This window comes from Varroa destructor, unplaced genomic scaffold (assembly GCF_002443255.2).
Source record: "Varroa destructor unplaced genomic scaffold, Vdes_3.0 BEIS01000001.1, whole genome shotgun sequence".
NCBI classification, from domain to species: Eukaryota; Metazoa; Arthropoda; class Arachnida; order Mesostigmata; family Varroidae; genus Varroa; species Varroa destructor.
In genome coordinates this window covers 24,734,640-24,758,907 of record NW_019211454.1, presented here as the reverse complement: position 1 = coordinate 24,758,907, position 24,268 = coordinate 24,734,640, and the positions used below count along the sequence as shown (strand labels likewise).

The window sequence follows — 24,268 nt, the reverse complement described above, 5'->3', positions numbered from 1 at the left end:
TTCGCTTGTTTTGTCCACGCACTTCGTCGATCTAAATTAAACAGCTAAATTAAGCGAGCTTATGGCACTATATATTATAATGGCTTACGGAACTATTTAACTAAAAATATGTGACTATAGCGTGTTCAATGCTTTTTCTAGTATTCGAAATAATAAAATTAAAAAAATAAGCGAAAATTTACCTCATACGACCGTTGAGAAACAACCATTGTCAAATTTAGACCAATTATATCCTTGAATTTGATCTGTCTTTTTTAGACTTTTCTGGGTTATACTAAGCAGGGTTTCGAATAGCCTAAATAATGGCTTATAGAAGGTAGGGTTTTGCTTGATAAGTGGTGGAGGGGCTGTTACAAAGCGCATCTTTTTTTTTTCTTAATTAAACCGATCTGATCATATTAAAACTTGTGTATCTATCTTGTTTACTAATAGTTCAAATATAAAGAAAGATTAATCGTGAAACGTAATCATGATTATCTGGAACGTTTTGTACGATTTCTAAGCTCACAAATGCAACATGGCAATATTTCTATCAAAAGCGACCACATACAGTACGCAACAAAATGGTTGACCTATACTTAGAGGCCAGTTAGTCAGACACATTTTTTTCGTAAATCAGGTTTCTCGAAATTTAGTCCAAAACATTAGTATTTCGAATAGCATCAGACTTCCAGACTGCGTGCATCTCAAAATCTGATATCGTTCTAAGAGAAACGTCTGCTCTTGTTAGGACAACGAAATTGATACAATGGCAGCTATAAGCCGCTGTTATAGTGATACCGTGTGAGCCAATCTATGTTACAAAAAAAAAGTATGTCGAAGACAAATTGAGACGGTGCCCCCACTTCGTTACATTACAGAAAGGCCAATAACAACCTATCCAGAAGTATGTGATTGTATAAACACTACTTAAGAGAAAAATTGTCTTTGACAGTTTACCTAGAGCCCGCAGTTAGGCTTCCATCTGGAAATATCAAATTTTTCGTAAAAAGTAACTGCTCGACATAAGCGCCAAGACTATTCTCTGGAAATGGAATATTGTTGTCATCGAATTTAATTTGTTTAGAAAATCTGTGAAATGTTAAGGTGAATAAGAAAGTATGTTCTTCACAAAATTGATTTACCAAATAAAACTATTCGGACAGCCTACAAGTCAAAATAGCCTTTTTAGATAATTAATTACGACGTTAACGTGTCTGGCAAAGCTGGGGATTCAACACTATAGGAACTTACATTGAAATAGCAGAAAGATTAAAGGCTGCTTCTTTCATGACTGTGCCTGCTAACAAGCTCTTTGCGCCGCTGAAAGCATTTTTAAAGGGTATGTTAACACAGAGGCTGTATGATGTCATTGACAAATAACCTTTTTTTTTTTTTATATGTCCATATAATCTGCCGCGAGACACTGTTACTAGCTTATGAAGAAATCTTCTTTTGAACTTCTAAACACACTGCAACCAACGAAGCTATAAGATGAGTATTTCTTCATTTAGAAAAAGCTAGCGTATAAAGGTTTGGAAATAAAAATCTTTTTCAGCCCTCCTCCTGATGAATTTGCTTAGTAATAATACTCGATTGCAGGTCTTGCAGAATGCACTGTATTTTGTACAGTTTAAGTACTAACTAAAGTAACCAAATATCTGTCGGATCGCATCAAGCCGCGCGGGTGACCCACTATGGGACTCAGGTTATACAGAGTTTCGAAAATACGTAACTGGGCTTCCTTAGTCACCTGTCCTGATAAAATGTTTCGCTCTGTGCGCGTCCATAGCTCGGCTACTGATCACTAGCAAGCGTCTTTATAGTTTGTAGCAAACACCCAAGTTTCTCTAATTTGAAACACTCACCTTCAACCAGCCAAGAACTATAAGGACAATTATGGGAAAGCTGCAAATAGTTGATAAAATGTACAACTACAACTATATACCCCGCGGCGAGTCGAGATATACGACCAAGTTAGCCTGTTTTAATGTATATATATTAAGTAGGCTGTTACAAACAAGTTCAACGAAAATATTGAAGTTGATTTTTTTACTATTAACTTCAACAGTTAGGTTTTTTGATTTGCATTAGAGGTATCTTATTTTTGGTTCTTTTTTATACACTTGTCCCAGCACGCTGGCAGTTTCTGTAATAATATGTACCTACTATCCGCATTTCCGGGCGTAATTTTGTGATCTATGGCTTCTTGGAGTAAACGACAGTGGCATATGCTTGCCTACCAGTTGCGCTTTTTAAAGTATGAGAAGCCCCATAATGACATTGGCTTAGATCGGGAGAGTGAGTGGGTCGGAGCCAACGTTCGACGTTCTCTCATTCAGTCTAGGAGATAATTAAGGCCTGGGGATAAGGTCGGACGTTGTCGTCAAGTGGCCAAACTGTACGCTTTCGATTACCGTGCTAACCGTTCATGGGTCTCTTGAAAAGCCCAAAAAGGAAGGCATGCGTTGTTTCAACTATATTATACTAACAGGTGTCCCTGATGTCCACCGGAAGTACTACCATCAGCTTGGGCTCGAATTTATCCGATATTACCATCAAACTCGATGTCTCTCTCAAGGACAACACGACTCTCTCACCTTCGTTTCCGACGAGTGGAAGGGATTGACCCATGTATCATCTATGCGATCGCATACTTCAGGTAATTTTTTCCTATTCATAAGGCATAAGTGCCGCAAATCGTAAATGGAATTACACGATCCGCATTTCCGACCGGCCTGGAGTAAATTCACAGAAAACCTATTTTTACGCATTTCCAGTATTTGAGCTATAATTATGTAACATGACTTCTAAAAAAATAATTGAAATCATCTAGCAATACTAATAGGATTAGATCTTTATGTCTATTTAATAGTGAAAGTCTTCCCATGATTCAAAAAGGCAGGACGATAGATTTTATTCATGTGAACCTCGAAGGAGTGGATATCGTGATGTATAAGGTATATATATTACTAAGTAGCCAAGAGCGTTCACCTTTGAATGTACTAACAAGTAGTACCCTTTTACGAATCCACCGAAGTACATGTCTGATATTTGAAATTACAAAGAGCTGAATGAACAGATCGATCTGCGTCTACCGCTACGTATGCTTATTAAGGAAACCTATTCATAGTAGGGTGGAAAAAGCGCAGATATGCTTCCTTGATTGATGTTAGCACACGAACGGACTTCTTTTTGTCGGCGTCTAATGGTTTCTAGTGCTGCTTAACGGCGCATCAAGAGTATGATATCTCCAGATGATTCTGAGAGCACTCGTCCAATTCCAGAAAATAGGCTTACTCTAAGATAGATCTAGAAATAGAAGTTCCTTTTGCCGCAAAACATGTGTTTGTTTACACAGGAGCTGCTTCATAAAAACACCTTAATTCAAAAAGGTTTAGCACACAGAACAAATGATCGAAAAATATACATTCTTGAATGAAAATGTTTAATACTCACCTCTCCCTACTAAAAATCCGTGGCCTCGATAGTATCTGCGCTTTGGAAGACGGCCCTTCTATTTACCTTTGAACTAAATTCGAGCTACATATCCAAATAATTCAAAACGTAAAAAAACTAAACGACGTACTTCATTGAGAAAGAAACTGGGGCGACAAAGGCCGAACAAAAGACAACGATGCCTTATATAAACGCACGAAAACAGTATCGTTTCAACTCAATCGAATTTCGGCAGACCTATCTAGAATTATTGCCCTCGATAATTCCATTCATTTTCACGGATATTCGGCTTGATTTGACGGCCTGCAACAGCCTGCTGTACTGCATCTGTGGACGGCAAGGGTAGCAAAAGCGATGCTTACAATCTTACCTATCTAACTTATTGCGTCTCAGGTCGTTTTCTGTCCATTGTACTGTTTTATCGAAGACTTCTTTAACGCAAAGTGCCCGGCGCTGTCGTCGGACAAATGCTTGAATCCATCGGATAGTATTAGGTGGCCGCCATGGAGGAATTCTGACTGTTCACAGTGGTTTGTGCTTCTCCTGTAAAATCCCAACGGCCCAACGACGGCCGTTATCGCCACGCTACGACATAGAAAACAGGGAGCAGCCGTCAGTTGTGTAAATACTATACGGATACGCGCGGGTATTGGTTAACGTTATCAAATGGTTCAATAAGATAGTGGGTACAAAGGTACCTCTTTCAAAGGCGTCGTTTATCTAATGTCACATGAATAAATATCTCGATTAGGCTAAAATGACATAGTGAGCTAAAAGGAAAAAACTATTTCCATAAAATAAATTTCTGCTTGGAAAATTCGTGACATCCGTAGATCTAGAAAATTAGGTAGGAATTCACCGTTACGACGAGTGATGGGAAAACATTTGTTTTCTACATTATGACATGCTTTGCTGGTACTTCTTTCAGTGTTAATAGAAATCAATGAAACGTCATTTTACCAACCGGTAGCTCGCGCTAGACCTCTATGTTCCCGTGATAGCTTAGTAGATAACATATTCGCCTGCTAGTCTCTAAACCATGTTCATCCATAAAGTTCTAACCAGCTGTAATTTTTCCAGAACACAGAGACGTCTTCTTCATAGAGAGGCGTCTCTGATACCTATCAACGAGGTATATAGACAAAACCATAAAAAATTAAGTCATAATTTGCTGAATAGTCACATTGCCTTTGTTATCCCATACTTGCTGTCGGAAGCACCCTTTTACCTAACTAATAGAAGGAAACCAATGTTTGCAAAACGAATACAATTTCATTAGGCGCATCTTTGAAAACAGTACTATACATACACTCAGTTAAGTCAAAAACACGAATATAGATTCGAGTTCGGGCGTAGGCGCACTTGGTTTCGTGCAGGAAGCCAGCTATTGTTGGGACGTCAAACGGTGATGCCCGACGTAAAACTCAAAACATAACAGGTTAGACCTGATATAAGTGAGGTTTCTTCACCTATGTTTTATAATTACGGCTATCTTGGAGCAAACGTACGTTCGATCGCTGATCGAGCTCTACGAATTCACAACGAATTGGAATTTTTTTTTCTGTAGGCTTAATAAGGGTCCTAATTGACTTAAAAGCGTTTCCCGTGCATTCAGACACTTAAAAATCACCCTCGTAACACCTGGTCTACGTACCCTTAGTTTGCCAAGCATAAAAGTTACCAAATTTTTACGGATGCTTGAAAAATCGTGATCACACATAACTGAATCAAAGCTGGCGATCACCAAAAGCAAAGTGCATAACCCTATATGTAAAAACAAACCATTTGTATCTCGTGGTAGAAGTCAGCACGTGGCTATTTTCTGAGTGACATTTAAACTTATAATGTGCCTTCAAATTCACTTCTTGTACAATACCAAGCTCGAATGCCTCAATCTGGGTTTAGGTACTTTAATAAAAGCCGATCTGTTTCATACCCACCTTTAGCGTGTTGCCAGAGGCACATTGAACTCCAGTTAAAAATGCGTAGTGAAAACTATTACATGTCTATAAATGCCCTTTAGCGAGGGAGTTGGTGCTGAGAATCTCTAGCTTCGTGCAAAAAATGTTTAACATTCAGCATCTTCCAGATGCCACAGTCCACCCCGTATGTTATTAACCAACCCAATCAAGGAAGGTATCTGACTATAGGGTAAACGAAGTTCGATGCTACCATATGTTATCGAAGCGTTAAACGCACTTCCTGAGGCGAGCTAAGTCGTTGCACTTCATTTGACACTGATGACATCTGGTGGTTTCCATGAGTCTTTCTGTATCGTCTTCTGTAGTGATCAGAGAGCAGAACGGTGTAAACAGGGTACAATAGAAGATGGACTTGGAAGAAGATGGATTTGATGACCTCTTGTTGGTCCAAAAAAGAAGTGGTCCTACTCTTTGACGCGAAACCTACGCCAATGAGACAACAGGCTTAGTGACACGTAAGTGAGCGAAAACCGAGTTAAGTATCTCAAACGCTCAACTCTTTGTCGCCTTAAAAATCTTAAACAATTCGGTTCGTCATGGTCCTTGCTGTCAACTGAACGACGGTTAACCTCAGTTTTTCTTGCCGATTCTGCGATTTCAGAATCAAATCAGATATGAAACCAGATTTTGCTTACTGGTAGTGCAAAGCTCATCATTTATTTGTATTGCCTAAGTGTCCAATGTAGCTTACCAATGTTTTTTGTTTGTTATCTTTTAGAAGTATATTATATAATCGAGAAGATCGCTTTTGTACAGCCGTTTTAGAGCAGCTCTTTGGGACCTTAAACTAGAACTGGGTCCATGACCATTCGTCCTACATAAGTTAAATAGGAAGCTTAACTTTCTTGCTCTAGCATCTTTTGGATTTTAGCACTGGATATTGTTGCCGGATAAGATGGTAAATCATTATTTATTTTCCGTTCGCCATGGCGTTTATTATCGCTGTACGAACGTGAGAAATCACTATACTTAGACGAATCACCTGAATGTGCTTTTTAGCGGATATGAACGCATCCCAATGAAGGTAGACTGTTTTTTGCTTTGGTTTTAGCGTTCGTACTAAAAATAGGTGAAATAATGTACGATCCGAGCAGAATACGTCCAGTTTTAGCCATGGCTTTCGAAAATCTTCTAGATATAGTGTTAATTCTGCCTGATACGTAAATTGAAAGCATTACGTAACCGAAAAACAGCATACGAATATTGAGTGAAGAATATAAAGGAACCGATAAGTTATTCAGTAAATACGCTATATATAAATTATACTTGAGACATGTCAGGAAGTTGGATTGGGTACTGATATTAATTAGAAACGGGAAATCCCTACCTAATACAATTAAAAACTCGTAGAGTATAAAGCGCTACAGAATGTGAACCTTCTAAAATCAAAATCAATATTGCTCATTCATTAGTTTTGTTAGTTGGAAGATTTTTTCTCTATGAGACAGGCGCTTTGTTATAGAGATGTTATGAGGCACTTGCTTACAGTGAGCATAGGTTCATTATGGGTTCGTTACCACATTCGAAATTAAAGGCCAAGCGAGATTACTCTTTTAATTCGGTCATTGCCGATACGGGACAATAATCTATTTTCGATTCCTATCATTTATAAAAGAAAATTCATGTTATCGGCCTTGTTTTTAGATAATAATTCTATAACTATTGAGTTAAACAAGCGTGACGTTTATGGAAAAAAAAACGTCTCTATTTAGCGATAATTGTGAATTTTTCGTGCGACAAAAACATTCCTAAAGTAAGCATAAATACAAATTCATTCTACCTCCAAATTCAGTAGGGATTCGAATAAATTCGCCTAGGGAACACGCTGGAACTAGAACTGCAGCACTCATAAAGACCATGAAAATGGAAGAAAATAAGATGAAAGCAATCTTCCAGACAGATTATTACAGAAAGCTACCCTCGCATATCTGCTTGTGCTGACAAAAGTAGTTGCACGTCTGCCGAAAAAGCTCCTGGAGTTCGTCTTATATGTCTGTGCGAAAAGCAAGCCCCAGTCGTCTTAAAGAGGTACCGCCAGCATTATCTACCCAAAAACAGAACGATACTTAAGTTAAGCGGTTGCGATAATTAAACTGTGATTGCTATAGGTCGTCGAAAATGAATGATTTATTTGCTCAGGTGGCCGCTACCTGACGACATCGACCAGCCTTATTGGAGGTAGCAAGGCTATTCTCAAGTGCTAGGATACTGAAGAAACGTGTAAAAGTTTAACAGCTAAGTAAGTTCAATGAAACGACACTTTATTGAAGGAAAAGTGGTGCGGTGGCATGACCAGCGGCTGGTAACAATATATCTGTAATAGTTATTGAAGTTGCACTCAAAGGTTGGTCAAACTTGCGGAGTGAGACAAACCTTATTAATCAAGATATGCTCACACTCTTGAATTCAACTTCTCATAAATAACTTTTGTGCGGAAGCGGAAAAGTGTATCACCGTCCAGTCAGACATAGCATTGGTAAATGAAACATGTTCTGCCAAACGGCCTGTCACTCGTTTCGAACTTGGCAACTTGATTAATAATAGTAGAAATTAGAACATCACCGTTTATCGAGTGTACACGTCTTCTGAGTGGTTATGTGGGTGACAGAATTTCAAACCCCTAAATAATGTACAAAGGTTGAAACTTCCTGGGAGACATTAGTAACAGCGTAGAACCTTGCGACAGTGGAATTTTTACTTTTCAGTCACCCCGTAGAGTGTTTAATAACGCTTCCGGAATGAATGTTGCAGCAATTTAAAATACTATAAACATAAATATCAAGGTGAATCTAATAACATCTTCAGCAGACTACGTGGGCGGACTAGTTTCGAACGTCTACGTCCGTCGATCTTAAATCTGATTTTATCTAATTTTTAAACGCTGAATGCTTTCAGTGATGTCATCTACACCGATCACAGACGTCAAAAACTTCGTAGGCAAGTCGTATTTTCAATGCATTAAACAGACCGAACCAGGACACGAAAGTCGACTGCTGGCTGATAGTCATAAAAAGGTGCGAACATACCGCCCCGATTCGAATCACCCATGAGCGATTGGATAATTTCGAAAAGTCATTTAGCACTGCCCAACAAAATTAGAATTCATGCATGAGGTCCCATGAACTATACGTTATATATATATATATATAGAATATAGTCGCGTGGCCCCGTCAATCTGTTATGATCAACATGAAGAACTGATTAGCTAGCTAAGTACATTTTAGCAAAGAAAGCTACGACAAAATTTGGATTTAGCCAACGTTTAACCCCAAGAAATTTTGTGTGGTTTATGGTGAGGCTTGCGAAAGACTTTAGACAAATGTGGCGCTACAGTCCAATAGGCCGTAGCAATGGGAAAAGTATCGGACGGGTCGTCCATAAGCTGTCTCTATCTTGAAAATCCGAAAAGCGACAGAAGAAAGCAGCGTCAGCTAAAAGCATTTGTCTTCGACTTTGCTATTATTTTCTTAAATAGATATTATATATATTAGTTAGGATTTTCACGCCTGTCCCCTCGGTGGCGCACTTTTGAATATTCCAAGGACGTATAAAGTGAATCTCGCATATAAAGACGTGCGTTGATGCCGTCAATTGTTGTTAATTGCTCCGCTAAAAATGTATAACCGCTGTCAAGACGCGCAGAGTCCTATTTGGTGATCGAGCAGAGATTTTCGAGGCCGGTATTAAAAATTTGCTAACAATGTAAGAAGTCAGGCTTTGGTAGACAGGAACCGTGCGCGGAACTCATTTAGAATTTTACCGACTGCAGCTCGTACAGGAAAGGAAATCGATCGTACCAAGCTCTAGAGTTGTGTACTTTGAAGCTCGTTTCTGCGTGTGTGTTTTTAACTAAGCTTCAGTAGCGCCATTAGCAATGTGTGCGTTAGTTCTCGAACCGTCAACAATGGCTGCTGCGTCCACAAGACATGAGTCGGTACCTCGTGAAAAAACCTGACATGGCGGCTCGCTTTGCAGAATCATTGAAAGAACTGTAACTACACGGAAATAGTAATGCAGGGTATTGGCCTGTGGGAGAACATGTAAAGGCAAGCAAATTTAAGATCTGCGGTTGTTAATAGCTAGTTAATTTTAATAATGTAGAACTTTAGTAAAATGAAGCAAGTATTAAACGACTAAAGTTCGGTTCCGCAAAAGGAAAGATTACCAGTTATTCATTGCAAAGCTGGTGGTGGGCCGTTGGACGCACAAAACGCATGTACATAATTTGTCTCACTCTGTTCAATATCCAAAAGCAGCCATGCGAAGCTATGCTCTAAACTCAGTAAGAATGTTCAGTATCTTCTGTTTCTAGGTGGTTTGATAGGATACTGCTAAGTGCAGCAACTGCTGAATCCTTTAGATCAGCATTTGAGATCAGCATTCCGAGATCTGCATTTGAAACGTGTAGTTAAAGTCTTAAAGATTACCATTGAACCTAGCTGGCCTAAATATAGGACCAAATGTCAGTAATACTTATCCAATGACTAATTTTCCCGATATGCAGTTTCTTGTGCATTGTTTTATGCAGAATTTCAAATCAATTTACGTAATTCGTATTTTCCAGGTACCGTGACAGTTAGGGGAACTGTTTGGCATGGCAGAAAAAAATAGAGCGCACTATCCCTGAAATTGCAGAAGGCAATACAATTTTACGCTCCAACTACGCGATTTTACTGTTTCATACTCGTAGAGCTATAAAAGTACGAACGGAGCAGTTTGCCTAACCCAGTTGTATGTATTACGCTCGAAGACGGGACGGGACGCATAGCTGCAATTAGAGATGGAGTTTTTGCTGTTGGTGGGCAGTTATGGCGGTCCCAGTCACTTTCACGTAATGGGTCTAGAATTATCGTCTTTATTCACGGTTATCTGGACTAGCGATGGCTGAGAAAAGGTATTAGAATCGAGTCATATATTTACGAAGGATTGCTTTTACGCTTATACTTTGTTTGTCCATACTGAGAACGATGTAGATTTGTTTAATAATGCATCTGTACGTATGTAGCAACGGTATACGTATCTCCATATTCGCTGAAGTACGTAAAGAGCTCCAATATCCTTTGAGGACCTGATTTCGTTTAAACATGAAAGAAAAAGAGAACATATTAAATTCGGTTTGGGTTTATTACAGTTTTATGCTGTTCTGATTTGTACGTTAAACACAACGTCGGCCTAATGGTCTCCCAAACTTTTATAAAAGCAGGCGCGTGTATAAAATCTCGAATTTTAGAGTAGTACGCCATCTTCGATCGACTTGATGACCGTATAAATATTAATTTTTAGTTTCTAGTCTACCGTTAGTTTGTTTGGGTAAATCTTCTGTTTTACATACCCGAACGGAAAAAGCGGAGGCGGTTGGATCCCCGGAATGTGGCAGGTTTTAGCATTTTTCGAAGTCAGCCGATTCAATGAAATGGATGAGAAGTGCAGGGGGATGATTCATGGCTCGTTGGAGATCATTAAAGCGTTGGCCATTTTCTGAAGCTACAATGTGGAACACACGAATGTAAAAACGCAGCTGTTATTTGGGTTATGCTTCGACAAAGCGAGCTATTCGGCCATCACAAACTACGATTATAAGAATAAATGTCGATAACTCGTATGCACGAACGAACATAAAGTGTTCCGTTTAACAAGGAAAACACATTCGAAGCAGGAACGTCGTTATCCGGTGCACGGTAATGGAGAGAACAATTTTGAGATAGCCTCTATCGTACAGTGACGATCAACAGTTAAATCTTTTATATTTAATAAAAAAAACATTTTTTTATCATGTTAATGTTGGTTTTACCTCATCAACTGCACTGTTTAATTGACCCTTGTTCAATTCAAAAACCTAACCTTATGTATTGAGGTCTTGAGATATTTGTAGTTCGCTTTTTGAACCGCACCTACCTCAAACTAATTTTCTACGGGATATCCACTTCAGTACAATTTGGCTTCAAGGTTTCACCATCAATCGTTCTACCTCAAACCTTTCCGACCATGCTTTTTGGAATTGTTGCGTTTGTAGACTACTCTCTTCTGTTTTTTTTCAGTTGCCAGGAGAAATCCAATTTAGCGGATGAGTGGTCTCGTTCGTTTCCCGAACACTGAGACCACGTGGGTTCAGCTTTTTCCCAGGCGACAACCCGTTTTCTTCCTTTCTCTGCCCCTGATGGCCTTCCCGATTATCATCCTGATTCTCTATGATCATCTCGACAGATAGAGTGGCCTCTTTCGTTAGTACCTTCTCGTTTCCACCCTTGACGCCTACCGGTGGGACCTTTTTGCTGCCTTCACCCTACCAGCTCTCTAGCTCGGCATGACACTGTCGCAGGCCCATTCGTTCCAGCAGTAATGTTCGGTGACTATAGCTTGGTTTATGTCTCGCCTTTTGCCTTTCGAAGTCTCCGTTGTAATTAAGACATCCGCTCCTTAAGTGATGTCCCTTACGTTCTGCTTACTCATCTGCCGGCACGTATATATAAATACCTATTTCTGAAGAAGCGCTGTCCGACTTACATTTTACGGAACATTAATAAAGAAAAAACAACGTTGCATTGATGGGCATTGAGATAGTAGCTCTCCCTTATAAAAACAATGAAGACGTTCTCACTAAAGACTGTACTGTTTGTTGAATCTGGTGGGAACCTGTGGGTCAGTCCATCATAGGGGCTCTCCAACACTATTTACTCTACGACGACTCTTTATTTGGAAGGTATGCGAAGCGATAAAGATCAGATGTGAGACGCATTTATAACGTCAAGCAACGTAGCGAGGTAGCAGAAATAAGTAAGATATGTCATTCTTAATAAGTTATTCAGGAAATACGAAGGACGTCGCCGTTTTCTCAATGATCCTGTGTGACGAAAAGCGTCAGCTGTAATCTCAAATATTTGTACGCCCAACATATGTATTATTTCCTGCCTACGCCAAGTTGTACATATATTTAGATACATGTTTTCTTCGTTGAAAAGCCTTTTTGATAAACCCTCAGTTCAGTCATTCTGTAGAAATATGAAGACATTACACTTCAGTTTTTGCAGAGTGCAGATCTTAAGTATTGTAATAAATAAAAACTGCATTTCACAGAATAAATAATTACAGACATTGTATTTCGCATATATAACGCCGTTCAAAGAGAACGTTGACAACAGAGGCTAGCAAGTAGAATGCGTCAGGTAGCGACTGATGTTGTGAATAGAAATAGCTTCCTTCTCTATTGCACATCTCGCCAGATTTTTACCACCCTAAATCTTTCGTAAGGAGAGTGTGGTCTAGTAAACAGACTTTGTCGTCCACTAAGAGTAGGTACAAGGACAAAGTTTCTGTGATAGCTTAGTGGGTGACGTGTTCGCCTGCTAATCCTGAGACACGTTGTGGCCTAGGTTTGAACCCGGACAATCAGCCTTCTGATAAAATGCCCAACGGCGATACCGCACGTAAAACTCGAAACAACGTATATATGCACGCTGCATGTACACAGAAGGTTAGACTTCCTATGCGTTCCCGATTCATGCAATTGATAACTAATTGTAAAAATTTTACGCTTTTTATACAGCTGATAATTAAGCTAAAGATAGAAGAACACACTCACAGTTATCATTGTTGTACGCATCTTTTGTTGCTCTTAAGAGTCTAAATTTTTATTTTACTTTTTCGGGACAGCTGATGTTAAAAGATCCAGTAACTGACACACATTGTATATATATGAATGTGGGTATTTTTAAAGCTGAAGTAACTGGAACTGCTAGGATACTACTGGATAAGAGTATGAAAATCCTGATCAACGAGACGGCTGAATAGGTGTACACAGTTTGGCCCATGGACACACTTGAACCTTTTTGGACGCGACGGAAAACAGCCCGATTGCATATCTCATTTTTTAAATTGAAATAGCTTTTGTATTACGAAATTTGTGTCTGGTATCGCCATTAGGTGTTCCATCTGACAGACAGACAGGCTGGCCCTTAGCACGAAATAGATGTCCCTGAGACAAGCAATCAAATATGTCGTTACCCATTAACCTATCACGGAGACAATATAGTTTAGCCCAAATACATACAATGCAGTTACGACTCAGCGATACAGACTGTTGACCCGCTCATCAAATGCCTATCATATACGGAACGGATCCTATCTTCAAAGCGCCAGATGGAGCTAAGACGCGGTTGAAGATTCGGAACGCCGGTTGAGAAGAATAGACATGCTTCGTTTCCAGTTTGTTATGTAGAAGCATAATTCGATTGAGTTATTCGAATATGACACATTCCTCCAAAGATGGAGGAAGCTCTTGCAATCTAGATGATCTAGCTCTGGCGTCTTTCCAGTATCCAAAACAAAGCACGAATTTTCTATGCGGGCCTTCGACAAGCTAATTTTTTTCCTACGATATTTTATTACCAATAAACCTGTCCAGTAAACCAAAACTATTTGAATATGCCGCCGATAGGAAAAATGCTTAAGCGTTATTGCCGCGGGGTTGCTTATTGATACCACCATCTTTGAAAGGGCTATGTGGTTTGTATGTCTCCATATTTATGCAAGTCTTTGATAGAGTTGATTGTACGGCATTATGAACATTGAAGCCCTGAAGTATTTGACACATATTTCATTTTGCAAAAGCAAAAAATTATGTTCTACTCAATATCGTTGATCTTAGGCAGAGTATCAATGACATGTTTGTGTTTAGCATGAGCTGTAAACTTCACCGCAGTCTACTCGAAATGTGATGCCCTATATATTACTTGTGTCGAATAAAGTGACATCTTTGACATAATCAATGTATCGATACTATGATAAATTGTGCTATTTCTTTTGAGTCATAGGTGTTTCCCTTAAAATTTTCCGAAGCGTTTTCCATTATTTTCCTGTGACGTGTCCTACTGACAATCGGAAGCCCTGCAGTCTATCAAAAAAAACCAAATAGAGATTAAGGCTCCAGAGCTACATTTTACAATGGGTAACTTCGTGGGGTGACTGAGGACGGAAACTGTTTAGTACACAAAAGCCAACGGCGTGTCAACTCGACGCAGATTCGCTATGCATTCATAGTAGGTGCTAGCAGTAACAGTAGGGAGGACAACAGTTTTGTGCAAAGAGAACTCCGGAAAAGGACCCAGCCTCATAACCTGAAACGAAGAACCGCCTTTATAACCGCATACCAGCTTCGTGTGTACTTTTAAATAGGCGTCTGACATTAGTGCATATGTAGAAACGACCCAGACTTCTCGTAGACTTTATGTAATTTTCAATTGTTCCATAATTACTTCACTTTATACATTTGCTTACACGATTCGTCGTAAATGCTGACGACGATACTCAAGCTAGCTAATGCAGTCAAGTCACACACGCGCCCATTGAATTTTCTATTATAGCTCTCCACAATAAACCCTATTTGGTATAATAGTTAGATTTCGAATTCAGTATTATATTGGTTCCTTTATATAAAAATTATTGCTTACTTTTACCTGTTTATATGGGCAAATACACATGAATGAGTGTGTAGGGCTGAGCATATACTATATCTACAATGTAAATCTCCGAGTGCACTACTGTAGCTTATAATAGTTATATTTACATATATAATGAGATATTTTGAATAATCTGGTCTCAATTATCAAGCTCTTCCTTCTAGATTATATATACCTCACTAGGGATTTTATCCCTCGAAATAATAATTAACTCACTTTATACCCAACGTCGCAGACTTAGAAGAAATTTCATGCATACACGATTGAAATATAATTGGCTGACCGGATAATTAGCCCGTCAACGGATAGCACAGCGACACCAAGACGGATGTAGGTAGCTTGCTCATGATGGGCTCACACCTAATAGATAGTCCTCGCATCGCCGACGGAGCCGATATCCCGTCTGTGAAATATAACGTAGTCGACAACCTTTGTGTTCATGATAAGCAGCTTCCTTGGGCTGGTTTTGCGGCTCTGGGTCGGAGTATCCAGTTGATGTACCAGCCACTCACTGAATAAGAGAGTCTGTAAACGATGCAATTGTTCGTGAAACACACTAGTTGGCTTACTTTCTGCAAAAAACCTAAGCAGGTTACATGAAATTATGTATTTTATACCTTCCTGTTGGGATACACATACAATATTCACCTCTTAATATCAATTTCTCTTGGATATTTCATAAGGTCACACAGAATAGCGAAGTAAAAGTTAGTTTTTGTTGGAAAAATATTTTCTTATCGTTTTAAATTTTTGCTTGCGTAGCGTTCAATTAAATGCTAAAATTATTGGTTTCTATGATTAGTCGAAATTTTATTTGGAGGAGGGATTAATTGTTTGACCATATTTACGTTCTAGTCGAATAATATGTGACGGATTCGAGATCCTTCTTAGCGAGGGGCAGGCAGGCAGGCAGGCTGCAGGTGATATCAACGGTCGATCGACCTCAACCACAGGGTGAGCATTGATCACCCGTTTCTTTCTGATAGCCTAACGCAATAGTGGAAGCAACCTAAGAGACATCGCCGCTAGTGGACCGTTACTCAAATTCACTGTACCTAACCATACCTTGACAAATTGAGGGGTGTGCTTGCTTATCACAAAAATTCTACTTTAGCCCATCTATCTATTTATTGACACAGCCAATGCAAGCTCTACGGGCCTCTTTCAAACAAACCCTAACAAATACTTAATTCCACGGAAACTGTAAATTAGAACGCTAAATTAATTACACCAAATTAAGCACGAACAAATACGGTGAACATGTCCTTTTCTGTCCCCATGGATAAACGATTTGAAAACTAGCTTTGAAAGATCATAGACAAACAGCACAGGGACCCTTTGGCGATAGTGTCATTCCGCGGGGGATTCAAATTTTGGCCGTAAGTAACGGTTTACAGACTGGCCCGAAGGCCTTTCACTTCGTAGTGTTTAAGTTAGCTGGAAATCAGTGTCACTTTAATGGTTAGCGGATCCTTTTTGCTCGATCTGTTTTTGTCACATCGTTGATGTCTTCGTGAAGAATGTTCAACACACATGACGTCCTAAACATTAACGATGTCTTCTTTCGTTAGTAATACATCTGTAGTGGACGGATTACAACTTTAAGAATCAACACGACCGCATTGAATCCATAGAGTGTAAATACTGTGAAAATGAAATTTAACAGACGCTTAGAGAATATCACTGCGAAGCTCTTCCGCTGGATATAAGGCTTTTCAGGGGCGACATGGGTATTAGAAATAACGAACAATTGAAGTCATACGTTGGACCAGAAATAGCATAACAATGCTCAATGAGCAATTAACGTTAACGTATAGGTATAACAAACTTACCTGAGACAATTTTCAACAAACGAAAGCCTGAGAAACTTATTTGCAAGCTATACCAGGCATCATTGACCTATTACGGGTCGTATGATAAGGCCACCTGGAATCCTGCTGCGGTTTTTCATTGAGTTCGAAAGTACCGAAGGAGCTTGGATAACATGCAATGTCAATATTTATCACATCAAATAGGAATTTATTTGCTCGCGAGCCGATAGTGTCCAGGCTGCTACTACTTGTCCTGTCAAAGGAACCTGTTCTGTACTCGACGATAAGGTAGAGTCCCTTTCGCTATAAAAAAAAATGAACATCGTATATCGATACGCATGGGAAGTTGTGAATTAGCATGAAAACGTTCTATAATGGATTAAAAGAACCATTTATGTGCCAAGGCTTTGTTATTAGTACTTGTTATCGTGTTAAAAAGCCATCACATTGAAATCGACTTTAACTAGGGAAAGACTGTAACCGAAGTACTAGTGGCTGCCGGCCTGTTAAGATCTCTATTTCGTTTAAATCAGATTTAATAGAAAAAACTTTTTAATATCGTGGAAACATTTAACTTGACTTGACAAATGTTTATTTTTAAAGTATCTATATATTTGCATTATAATTGTAATATTTGCTGAGCTAAAGTTGCGAAATTTCACGCTGTTCGGTAGAAGTTGCAGGGAACTCTGCTCAGAGTGGCATGAAGGCTGGTTCTTCCGTGACCCAGTAATGCCAGGCCACACACCAGTCACCTCTTTTCAGGGAGGCAAGAAAAAAAGTGTGGGATAGAGCACGCGGGCTTCAAATGCAATTCATATTCGATCACTAACTATTGTGATTTGTTTTGGTTTTGTTTATGTTTTAACAACCGCAAAAGGCAAAACTTCGACACGGAATACAAGTACCCATTTGTATCCATGATGTGTCACAGAAAAAGTGCAGTCTTCAGAAGATTGCCCACCGTCAATGTTTATTGGAGCGCGAGTACTACAGCACTTGAATAATCATTTTTTTTGAGAGATTAGTGGCTGTATACAAACCTTGAAGTGTGAACAGTGAAATAACATAGCTCGTTTTTAACATAACTTATCTTTGAAACCATAAAACATGACGAGTCTATGTGAAAAGTATCTTTATGTATCCGAAATTGCCGAGGACCAGCATCAAACCACTCGTTCCCAGCGCGAAACGAATTCCATCTGCCTGTCTATGTCCAGACTCTAAGTTAAACCACAACGTGTTCCTATTATCATCTAGCAAATGCGTTACCCACTAGGCTATCACGACGCCGACGGTAAGGAACCGACAGAAACGACGACAAACATGGCGGCTTGGGGGTGGGGGGTAGTAGGGTAGTAATAGCGTATTGCTTCTTCATTTATGCGCTTTTAAAGGATTTCGTCAGGTCAGCTTCTTTTCGAATCGTCTTCATTCAGAATCTAATGAGAAACTGGGAACACAATTCCGGCTGAGGTGGCAGCTAAATCTAGAGCAATCTGGAAAGCGTTTTTCCTTGTTGTTTATTCTATCTTTTTTTTGACTCGCTCTGTTTGCGGACCTTCCAATAGTGGACTGCCATTTTGTCACGCTTCGCAGTCACATTTTTCTTCGTCACGTCAACATCTCCGTCAGCTGACCCGTGTCTCCGATTCTTCGTGGCCGAAAGTAGTAACCCCTGGCTTTATCAACAGCGGATGCAGCCGATGTAGAACGTTTGCTTTTGCTTCCAACTGGTGAGGAGTAGCTCGACATGTTTAGTTAAGAAAGTTTTGCATTCTCTAGAACAAACGTAGTGATTTAAATTGACTTTATGCAAAGTACGTTACAAGTTAAAAGTTTTCTACACGATGGATAATCATTGTAGGGTGCAAAAGACTTACCTTGCGTAGAATTACTATTCCATAAGTTGAGCCTGTTATTTGCGATAGGAAATGTTTGGTTAAATTTTGCGATCGATTGGGGAGGCTGACGCGTCAGCTCATGTATGGCGTCTTGAAACTCGGGATATTCTGTCTGGCTCATAACTACACGTTTATCATATGTTGCCGTATAAGTGGATACAACATTAGTGCGCGTACCGCTCTGCTTATCAAGTTGGTATAATGCAGCCAGCATGACCTCTATCGCAGTTCTTGCTGTGCATCTTTGTGGTATTATTTTCGAGTCGGTCGACTTTTGCAAACATTGTTCATTTGTGGTAATATGGCGTGGAAGCATGGCAGGGGAGAACGAGGAACTATGCCTTGATCAATATGCAAGTGTCCGTGACACTTGCCGCAATCCTACCAGTAATTAAAGCGGCCCAGTTGGCCGCGGATCTTTTTGGCTGAACAACCAAAAGATCGACTTTTTGGTCTGTGACTAATTGTGAATATGGCCACAGAGGGCTATGGAGTCTGGTCATAGCAACGCCAATGTCTCACTGGTGCTATCAAATACATATTTTACTTACATGTGGACTTGGCACCGTCGCTCTTTTCGGAACGATCATCAGCTGCGCAAATTCGACGGAGACGCCATAAATTTTAACAAAACAAGTTATCGGTAACTTAAGCACATTGTATGCCTAGAATCATCATTAAATGCAATCAATCCAGTTTTATGGAGACAGATTTTTTCCGACAACGGTCTGCCGAAAAGATCGGAGCGTCTAGATCAATTTGCTACCACACTTATATCCTAATAACGAGAAATGATATTTGACAAACATATGGAAAAGAGCGTTTAGTTGCCACTTAACCTGATTCGATGCGCTTGTGTAACTAGCAGCGGTTGGGGCATTTTTCATGAGTAACTTAATAAGTTTCGCGCTCGTACTTAAAATAACGCCTATTCTTTCTCGTCCATTTATCAGTTTCTCATTCAGGCCAATGATGTATGTCGGCAAAGAGGACAACACGCTAATCTTCTTATCATTTTCCTACCATAATATTTAGGTTTAAGTACGTTTACAAAAAAGATTGCTAGCTGACAGACGATATGTTACATGCAGTTACACTGAAAAGGTAGCTGATACTGTTGTATAGGCTAAGCAGTATTTAGATCTATGCTCTTAAAGGAAAACGTGCTACGTCGAAACTGACCCCAACTTCACTTGAAGGCAGATGAGCTGAAAGAAGTTTATTGCGCGATTCCGAATACGACTGATGTGTACTCTGGACAATTAATTCCTATAATATCTATATTTTATGTATGTCCGTGAATAATTTTAAATTTGAATTGGCCTATTGTTTAGCACTGACAAACAAGCGAGGTAAACACATGTTACCATGATATGGCCAGAAATATGACATGCACTACCAGATACAAACAGACCTTTTATGTATTCGAGAAAAAGCTGACGAGTCGCTAACACCATTGGACGTAACTTTTGACCCTTTTCCGTTGTGGGTCACTATCGCGTTAACCCTTAGTAGAAGATTTAAGGACAAACAAAGCATAGTTTGCATCTTTTTTTTTCGGAGCTTTATTTACGTATGGCTATTCCCTGATTTTTTTTCTATGAAACCGCTTTATATGGCAGTAAAAACACTGCAAGGCATATATGTTCATCTCTTTTTCGTTGAGGCTAAACCTTTAAATATAAAGGTTCTGCAGCGTAATAGGATTTTATGTGTCACACAACGAACTTGTCCGTGGTGCCTCTTGGATATGTTTTTGGTTTTGCTTGGTTACGTATAAATCAAGAGGATATACGGATCTAGGGACGAAATAGGGTTGCGTTAGAGTAGAGATGAGCAAATTGTTTGATATCAACGTTCGTCACACCGCGCCGTTACAGGTAGAGGGTAGAGCGAGTATAGTCCGCTAAGTTGACAGATCGACGATACTATGTGCGACTAACGACTGAGCGTCACGAGCTGATGGAAGGTATGCTAGCGATTGAACAAGACAACGGCCTTTTACTGAAGGATACCAGGGAACAGAGTTAACTAGTCAATAAGTCATTCAAGTGTATAGTAAACATATGTAAATCCAAGGCAGTGTGTTAAACAGCGCGAACGAGCCCTGTCTACGCGCACTGTAATATGCTGGTAAACATACGTCTGTTAACTATGTGAATATATACCATTACGATATTATCAGTAGGCTTATGTCGTAGGACCCAATAAGAGGAACAGGGTCCTATACATGTTAATATTTATTATCTCGCCATGGAGCTTCGTTTAGGTCACTGTAAACGCTAATACCCTGCCCTGTTCTCTTTGCCTGCAAATAATTAGAAACCTTTTAATAAACAGAAACCTTTTACGAGTTTAGAAGGACCCTCATCTGCGTAATTCGTAAACGTCTCGTTGTAAATGTCCATGTCAAAACAGGGATTTTAAGCTTTGGATGTTCACACGCACACATTACAGCTTAAGCTCGTGCTTCCTTCAGAGGTTATGCACGACTTCTTCCACCCTTATACGACTCTAAAATACTTAGCCCGCACATCGGCTTTTCAGTGCTCGTTCCTCGGTCTCGAATTAATCTCCGCTGGTTCATTCAGTTTTTTTGGTTGTTTTTTAGACTTTCTTTGTGCCGCTGTGTTTGTGTCAACACATACAGTGTTGACCTGTTTGTATACATAGGGATGGCAGTGTATTGACGTCATACGTTGCGGTTCCTCACTCCGTACCTGAACAATATGTCCGAATAAGAAGGTCAAGAGTTTTTTGCTGAGTCACTTTATAGATGGTCGACTCATCTTTTTTGCGCACACCCCCCATACACGAAGCAGTACAATGCGGTCCCCCAGAGATTTATCCTGCGAAGTTCTCTTCCTTATGACTCGTACTGGCGTACTCGTTCTGCCAATGCTGGCCGTTGAATGACACACGTGAAACTATGCGACCTTATCGGGTCAGCTCATCACCTTATGCTTGATTAGTCGTAAATTATTGGTACGTTTGGAGCTAGAGTGATCGATTCGTGGTACCAGCGAAGGTGGCGTGCACGTCGCTCGGCTTCTGAGAGCAAAACGCACAACGAGTTCTTTTGCTTTCGTTGGTGAATAAATTTAGCCGAGCCGCTAGCTGGCGTCTCGATATACGTAATCAACGATATACGTAGTGACCCAATTATAAGCTGGATCATTACGCATGTAGAGCTCGATACCCACAGCCGGGATTGCTGTCTTTTTTCTGATAAAAGAACTCAGCTTCGTGTCGAGAACGCTACAGGTGCGCTAGGCAACCATGAAAAAAGTATTTCTTACACTAGGGTCATTATTTATGATTTTCCCTTCAGCCAGGATCATTGCTCATGTGATGCATATATAGTTCACCTAACCAAGCATGCCCAGGTCGCCTGAACCGCTTTGAAACGAGAATGCCTGCTTAGGACAATTTAGAAATTCTGTATAATTTCATAGAGCTTGCACAGAGATTCATTGTTTGATTATACGTACGAACTAAACAGATACTTCTGTTGGTACTGACAATATTATCTTCTCCTGTCTTCGTAGACTTATAGCCTGCCTAGTAAATGTAAATATTTACATATACAAATCACTGTTAATAATAAAACATTAGGATTGCCAAATAACATTGTTTTATATATTCTACTTTTAAGCAGACCTTTACGCCTGAACCTATTTATTATCTCTCCTCCGCAGAGGAAACATTTGTTCTACGTATGAAGGACAGTGAATATTGTATTTTGATAACTCAGTGTTGTTTTACTCTTTCTGTCGTAAGGGCTGTTGCTGAAGTTCTATGCACGAGTGCCGTTTCGGAGAGTACTCCTTCTTTTCGAAGCTTGTAGAGATTTTCATACATGTAAATCCGTGATATTTTCCTTAACAAAAACTTTTACGAGTTTTGATCAATTTCCGCATGGTCCGCTATCTTCGATCATGACATGGATATATACGGATTTTTGGGGTATACATTAATGTTTTCGAATATGTAGTCAGTAAAGATTCGGTTTCTGCGCTCATGAGTAGTCATCGGTGCCAACACTTATCGCTTGAATGGGAAGTTACGATCTCCTCGTCATTTTCGAACAAATCGTTTAATATATACAGAATGTGCCTGTTGCAGCTGCGGACTTTTTTCTATGTTGGTACAATTCAGTCTTCATAATTTCTATATTGACACGACTATGACAGCGTGTCTGTCTAAAAGCTATCAATTGTTTTTCTCGGATGGAATACAAACGGGAAACTCAATTGAAAAATTGCTATCTATCAGACAGCAAGGGCAAGATGGATTTGTTTCGAAATCGCTATATCTGATTTTCTAATAGTTCATGATAAGGCGAAACGTTTTGTGAGGTTTGTTCCGCAGACCGCTACCTCTGTACATCAGCTATGACAGGTAGGTAATGAGATAACTGAAAAGGATAACAAAAATGAACTTAATAGTAAAATTTCAAATTAAAGTAATATAAATGTTAATCATAAATACTCTTGGCACGCTATTTCAAAATGGGCGCATTCTGGTTTCGTGTTGCTCATAGTCACAGTGCCTTCAGCAGTACTATCGTTAGCGCGAAGCAAGCTAGCCGATCGGTAATGAAAAGGCTTGAAGGAAAATGAAGCTGTAATAAAAGGCGCACATAGTCGCAGTCGCAAATCTGTCCTAATGAATCGATATCTCGCTCGGATCTCATTTATATGTATCTCTAATTTTGATATCTATATTGCGTGAAAACTACAATGGCTGTCAATGATTAAATTATATAGAAATGTCGCCAACTCTGCTCCGTTGTCTCACAACGTATAACGAAAATAGCGATAAACAAATTACAGGTACTCAACAGGATTCGATACGTTGATATGTTATAATATGACAGACACTCTGAGTAGCTCCTATAAATGGGGTACTCTATCGGCTTCTGGGTGCTCGCACTCGCAGATTTGTCGATTTTTTCATTTCCTCTCTTTCAGTTTTTGCGTTCTTAAAATTTACGAATTCCTTCGTCTATATTTTATTTGTAATTACGCGCCCTTGTCTCATTATAGGGTGTTGACTACAAGGTACTGATGATCGTTTTTTATTGAATTATCGGAAATGTACTGACCGCTTTTTTTAGCTGAATTACTTTAAAGGCACATACCTCGGACGATACAGATCATACTGGCACTATTGTCATTTTAAAGCTGAGATCTGGCAGTATAGATATGCTAAAAGCGTCAGAATGCCTTTACTCAGACTCGAAAGAGAAAACCTGTAATTCTAACTAGACCCGTACCAAAAAAAACTGTGCCGTTCATATTGCCGATATGCGCTAACGAAGGAAACAATTAAAAAATGGCTTTGTCTTGTTCGTTCTCAAAACGTCGACGTGGAAGATGGTCTTCGTAGAGGTCGACCCATTACGAAAACAAAAACTGATGGAAACATCGCAACGATCAGTCACGAGATACGACATCGCCAATAAACCAGACCTGAAGAAGCTGGCTGGCTGCAAACAAACGCTATTTGAAATACACGCGAAAGAACTTACTCGATCGTATTTCCATCTAGGAAATTCTACATGTAGAGATATAATGAAATCACGCCATTGCTTAATGATGGATTGTGAATAATATGGCACATGCAACAATAATATGCAAATAAAAAAAAATTCATAATTTGCTGTAGAACCTAGT

At 39.5% G+C, this 24,268-nt stretch overlaps 1 protein-coding gene and 1 long non-coding RNA gene across 4 annotated transcripts in view; one reads left to right on the top strand and one right to left on the bottom strand.

The window, feature by feature from the left end:
• The first annotated feature begins 704 nt into the window (after positions 1–704).
• Positions 705–10,119, top strand: LOC111251386 (uncharacterized). 2 transcript variants are annotated; one of them, XM_022807935.2, is made up of 4 exons: positions 705–1,321; positions 2,474–2,641; positions 8,316–8,434; positions 9,985–10,119. In XM_022807935.2, exons 1-4 carry the CDS (start codon positions 1,270–1,272, stop codon positions 9,991–9,993), a joined length of 348 nt encoding a protein of 115 aa, XP_022663670.1. In that variant the 5' UTR covers positions 705–1,269; the 3' UTR covers positions 9,994–10,119. The 2 variants fall into 2 exon arrangements, with proteins under 2 accessions (XP_022663670.1, XP_022663651.1); XM_022807916.2 differs by lacking the exon at positions 9,985–10,119 and adding an exon at positions 9,190–9,380.
• Positions 10,120–10,390: 271 nt separating this feature from the next.
• LOC111255434 (uncharacterized) overlaps positions 10,391–24,268 on the bottom strand; it is a 42,979-nt gene continuing 29,101 nt past the window's right edge. Inside the window, exons 6-9 of one of the 2 annotated variants that reach the window (XR_015319636.1) lie at positions 15,092–15,400; positions 11,316–14,533; positions 10,753–10,904; positions 10,391–10,488 (exon numbers count right to left, since the gene is read on the bottom strand). This is a non-coding gene — a long non-coding RNA (uncharacterized LOC111255434). Of the gene's footprint in view, positions 10,489–10,752; positions 10,905–11,315; positions 14,534–15,091; positions 15,401–22,325; positions 23,008–24,268 lie in introns of those variants that run through there. The other variant, XR_015319639.1, reaches the window with a different exon arrangement.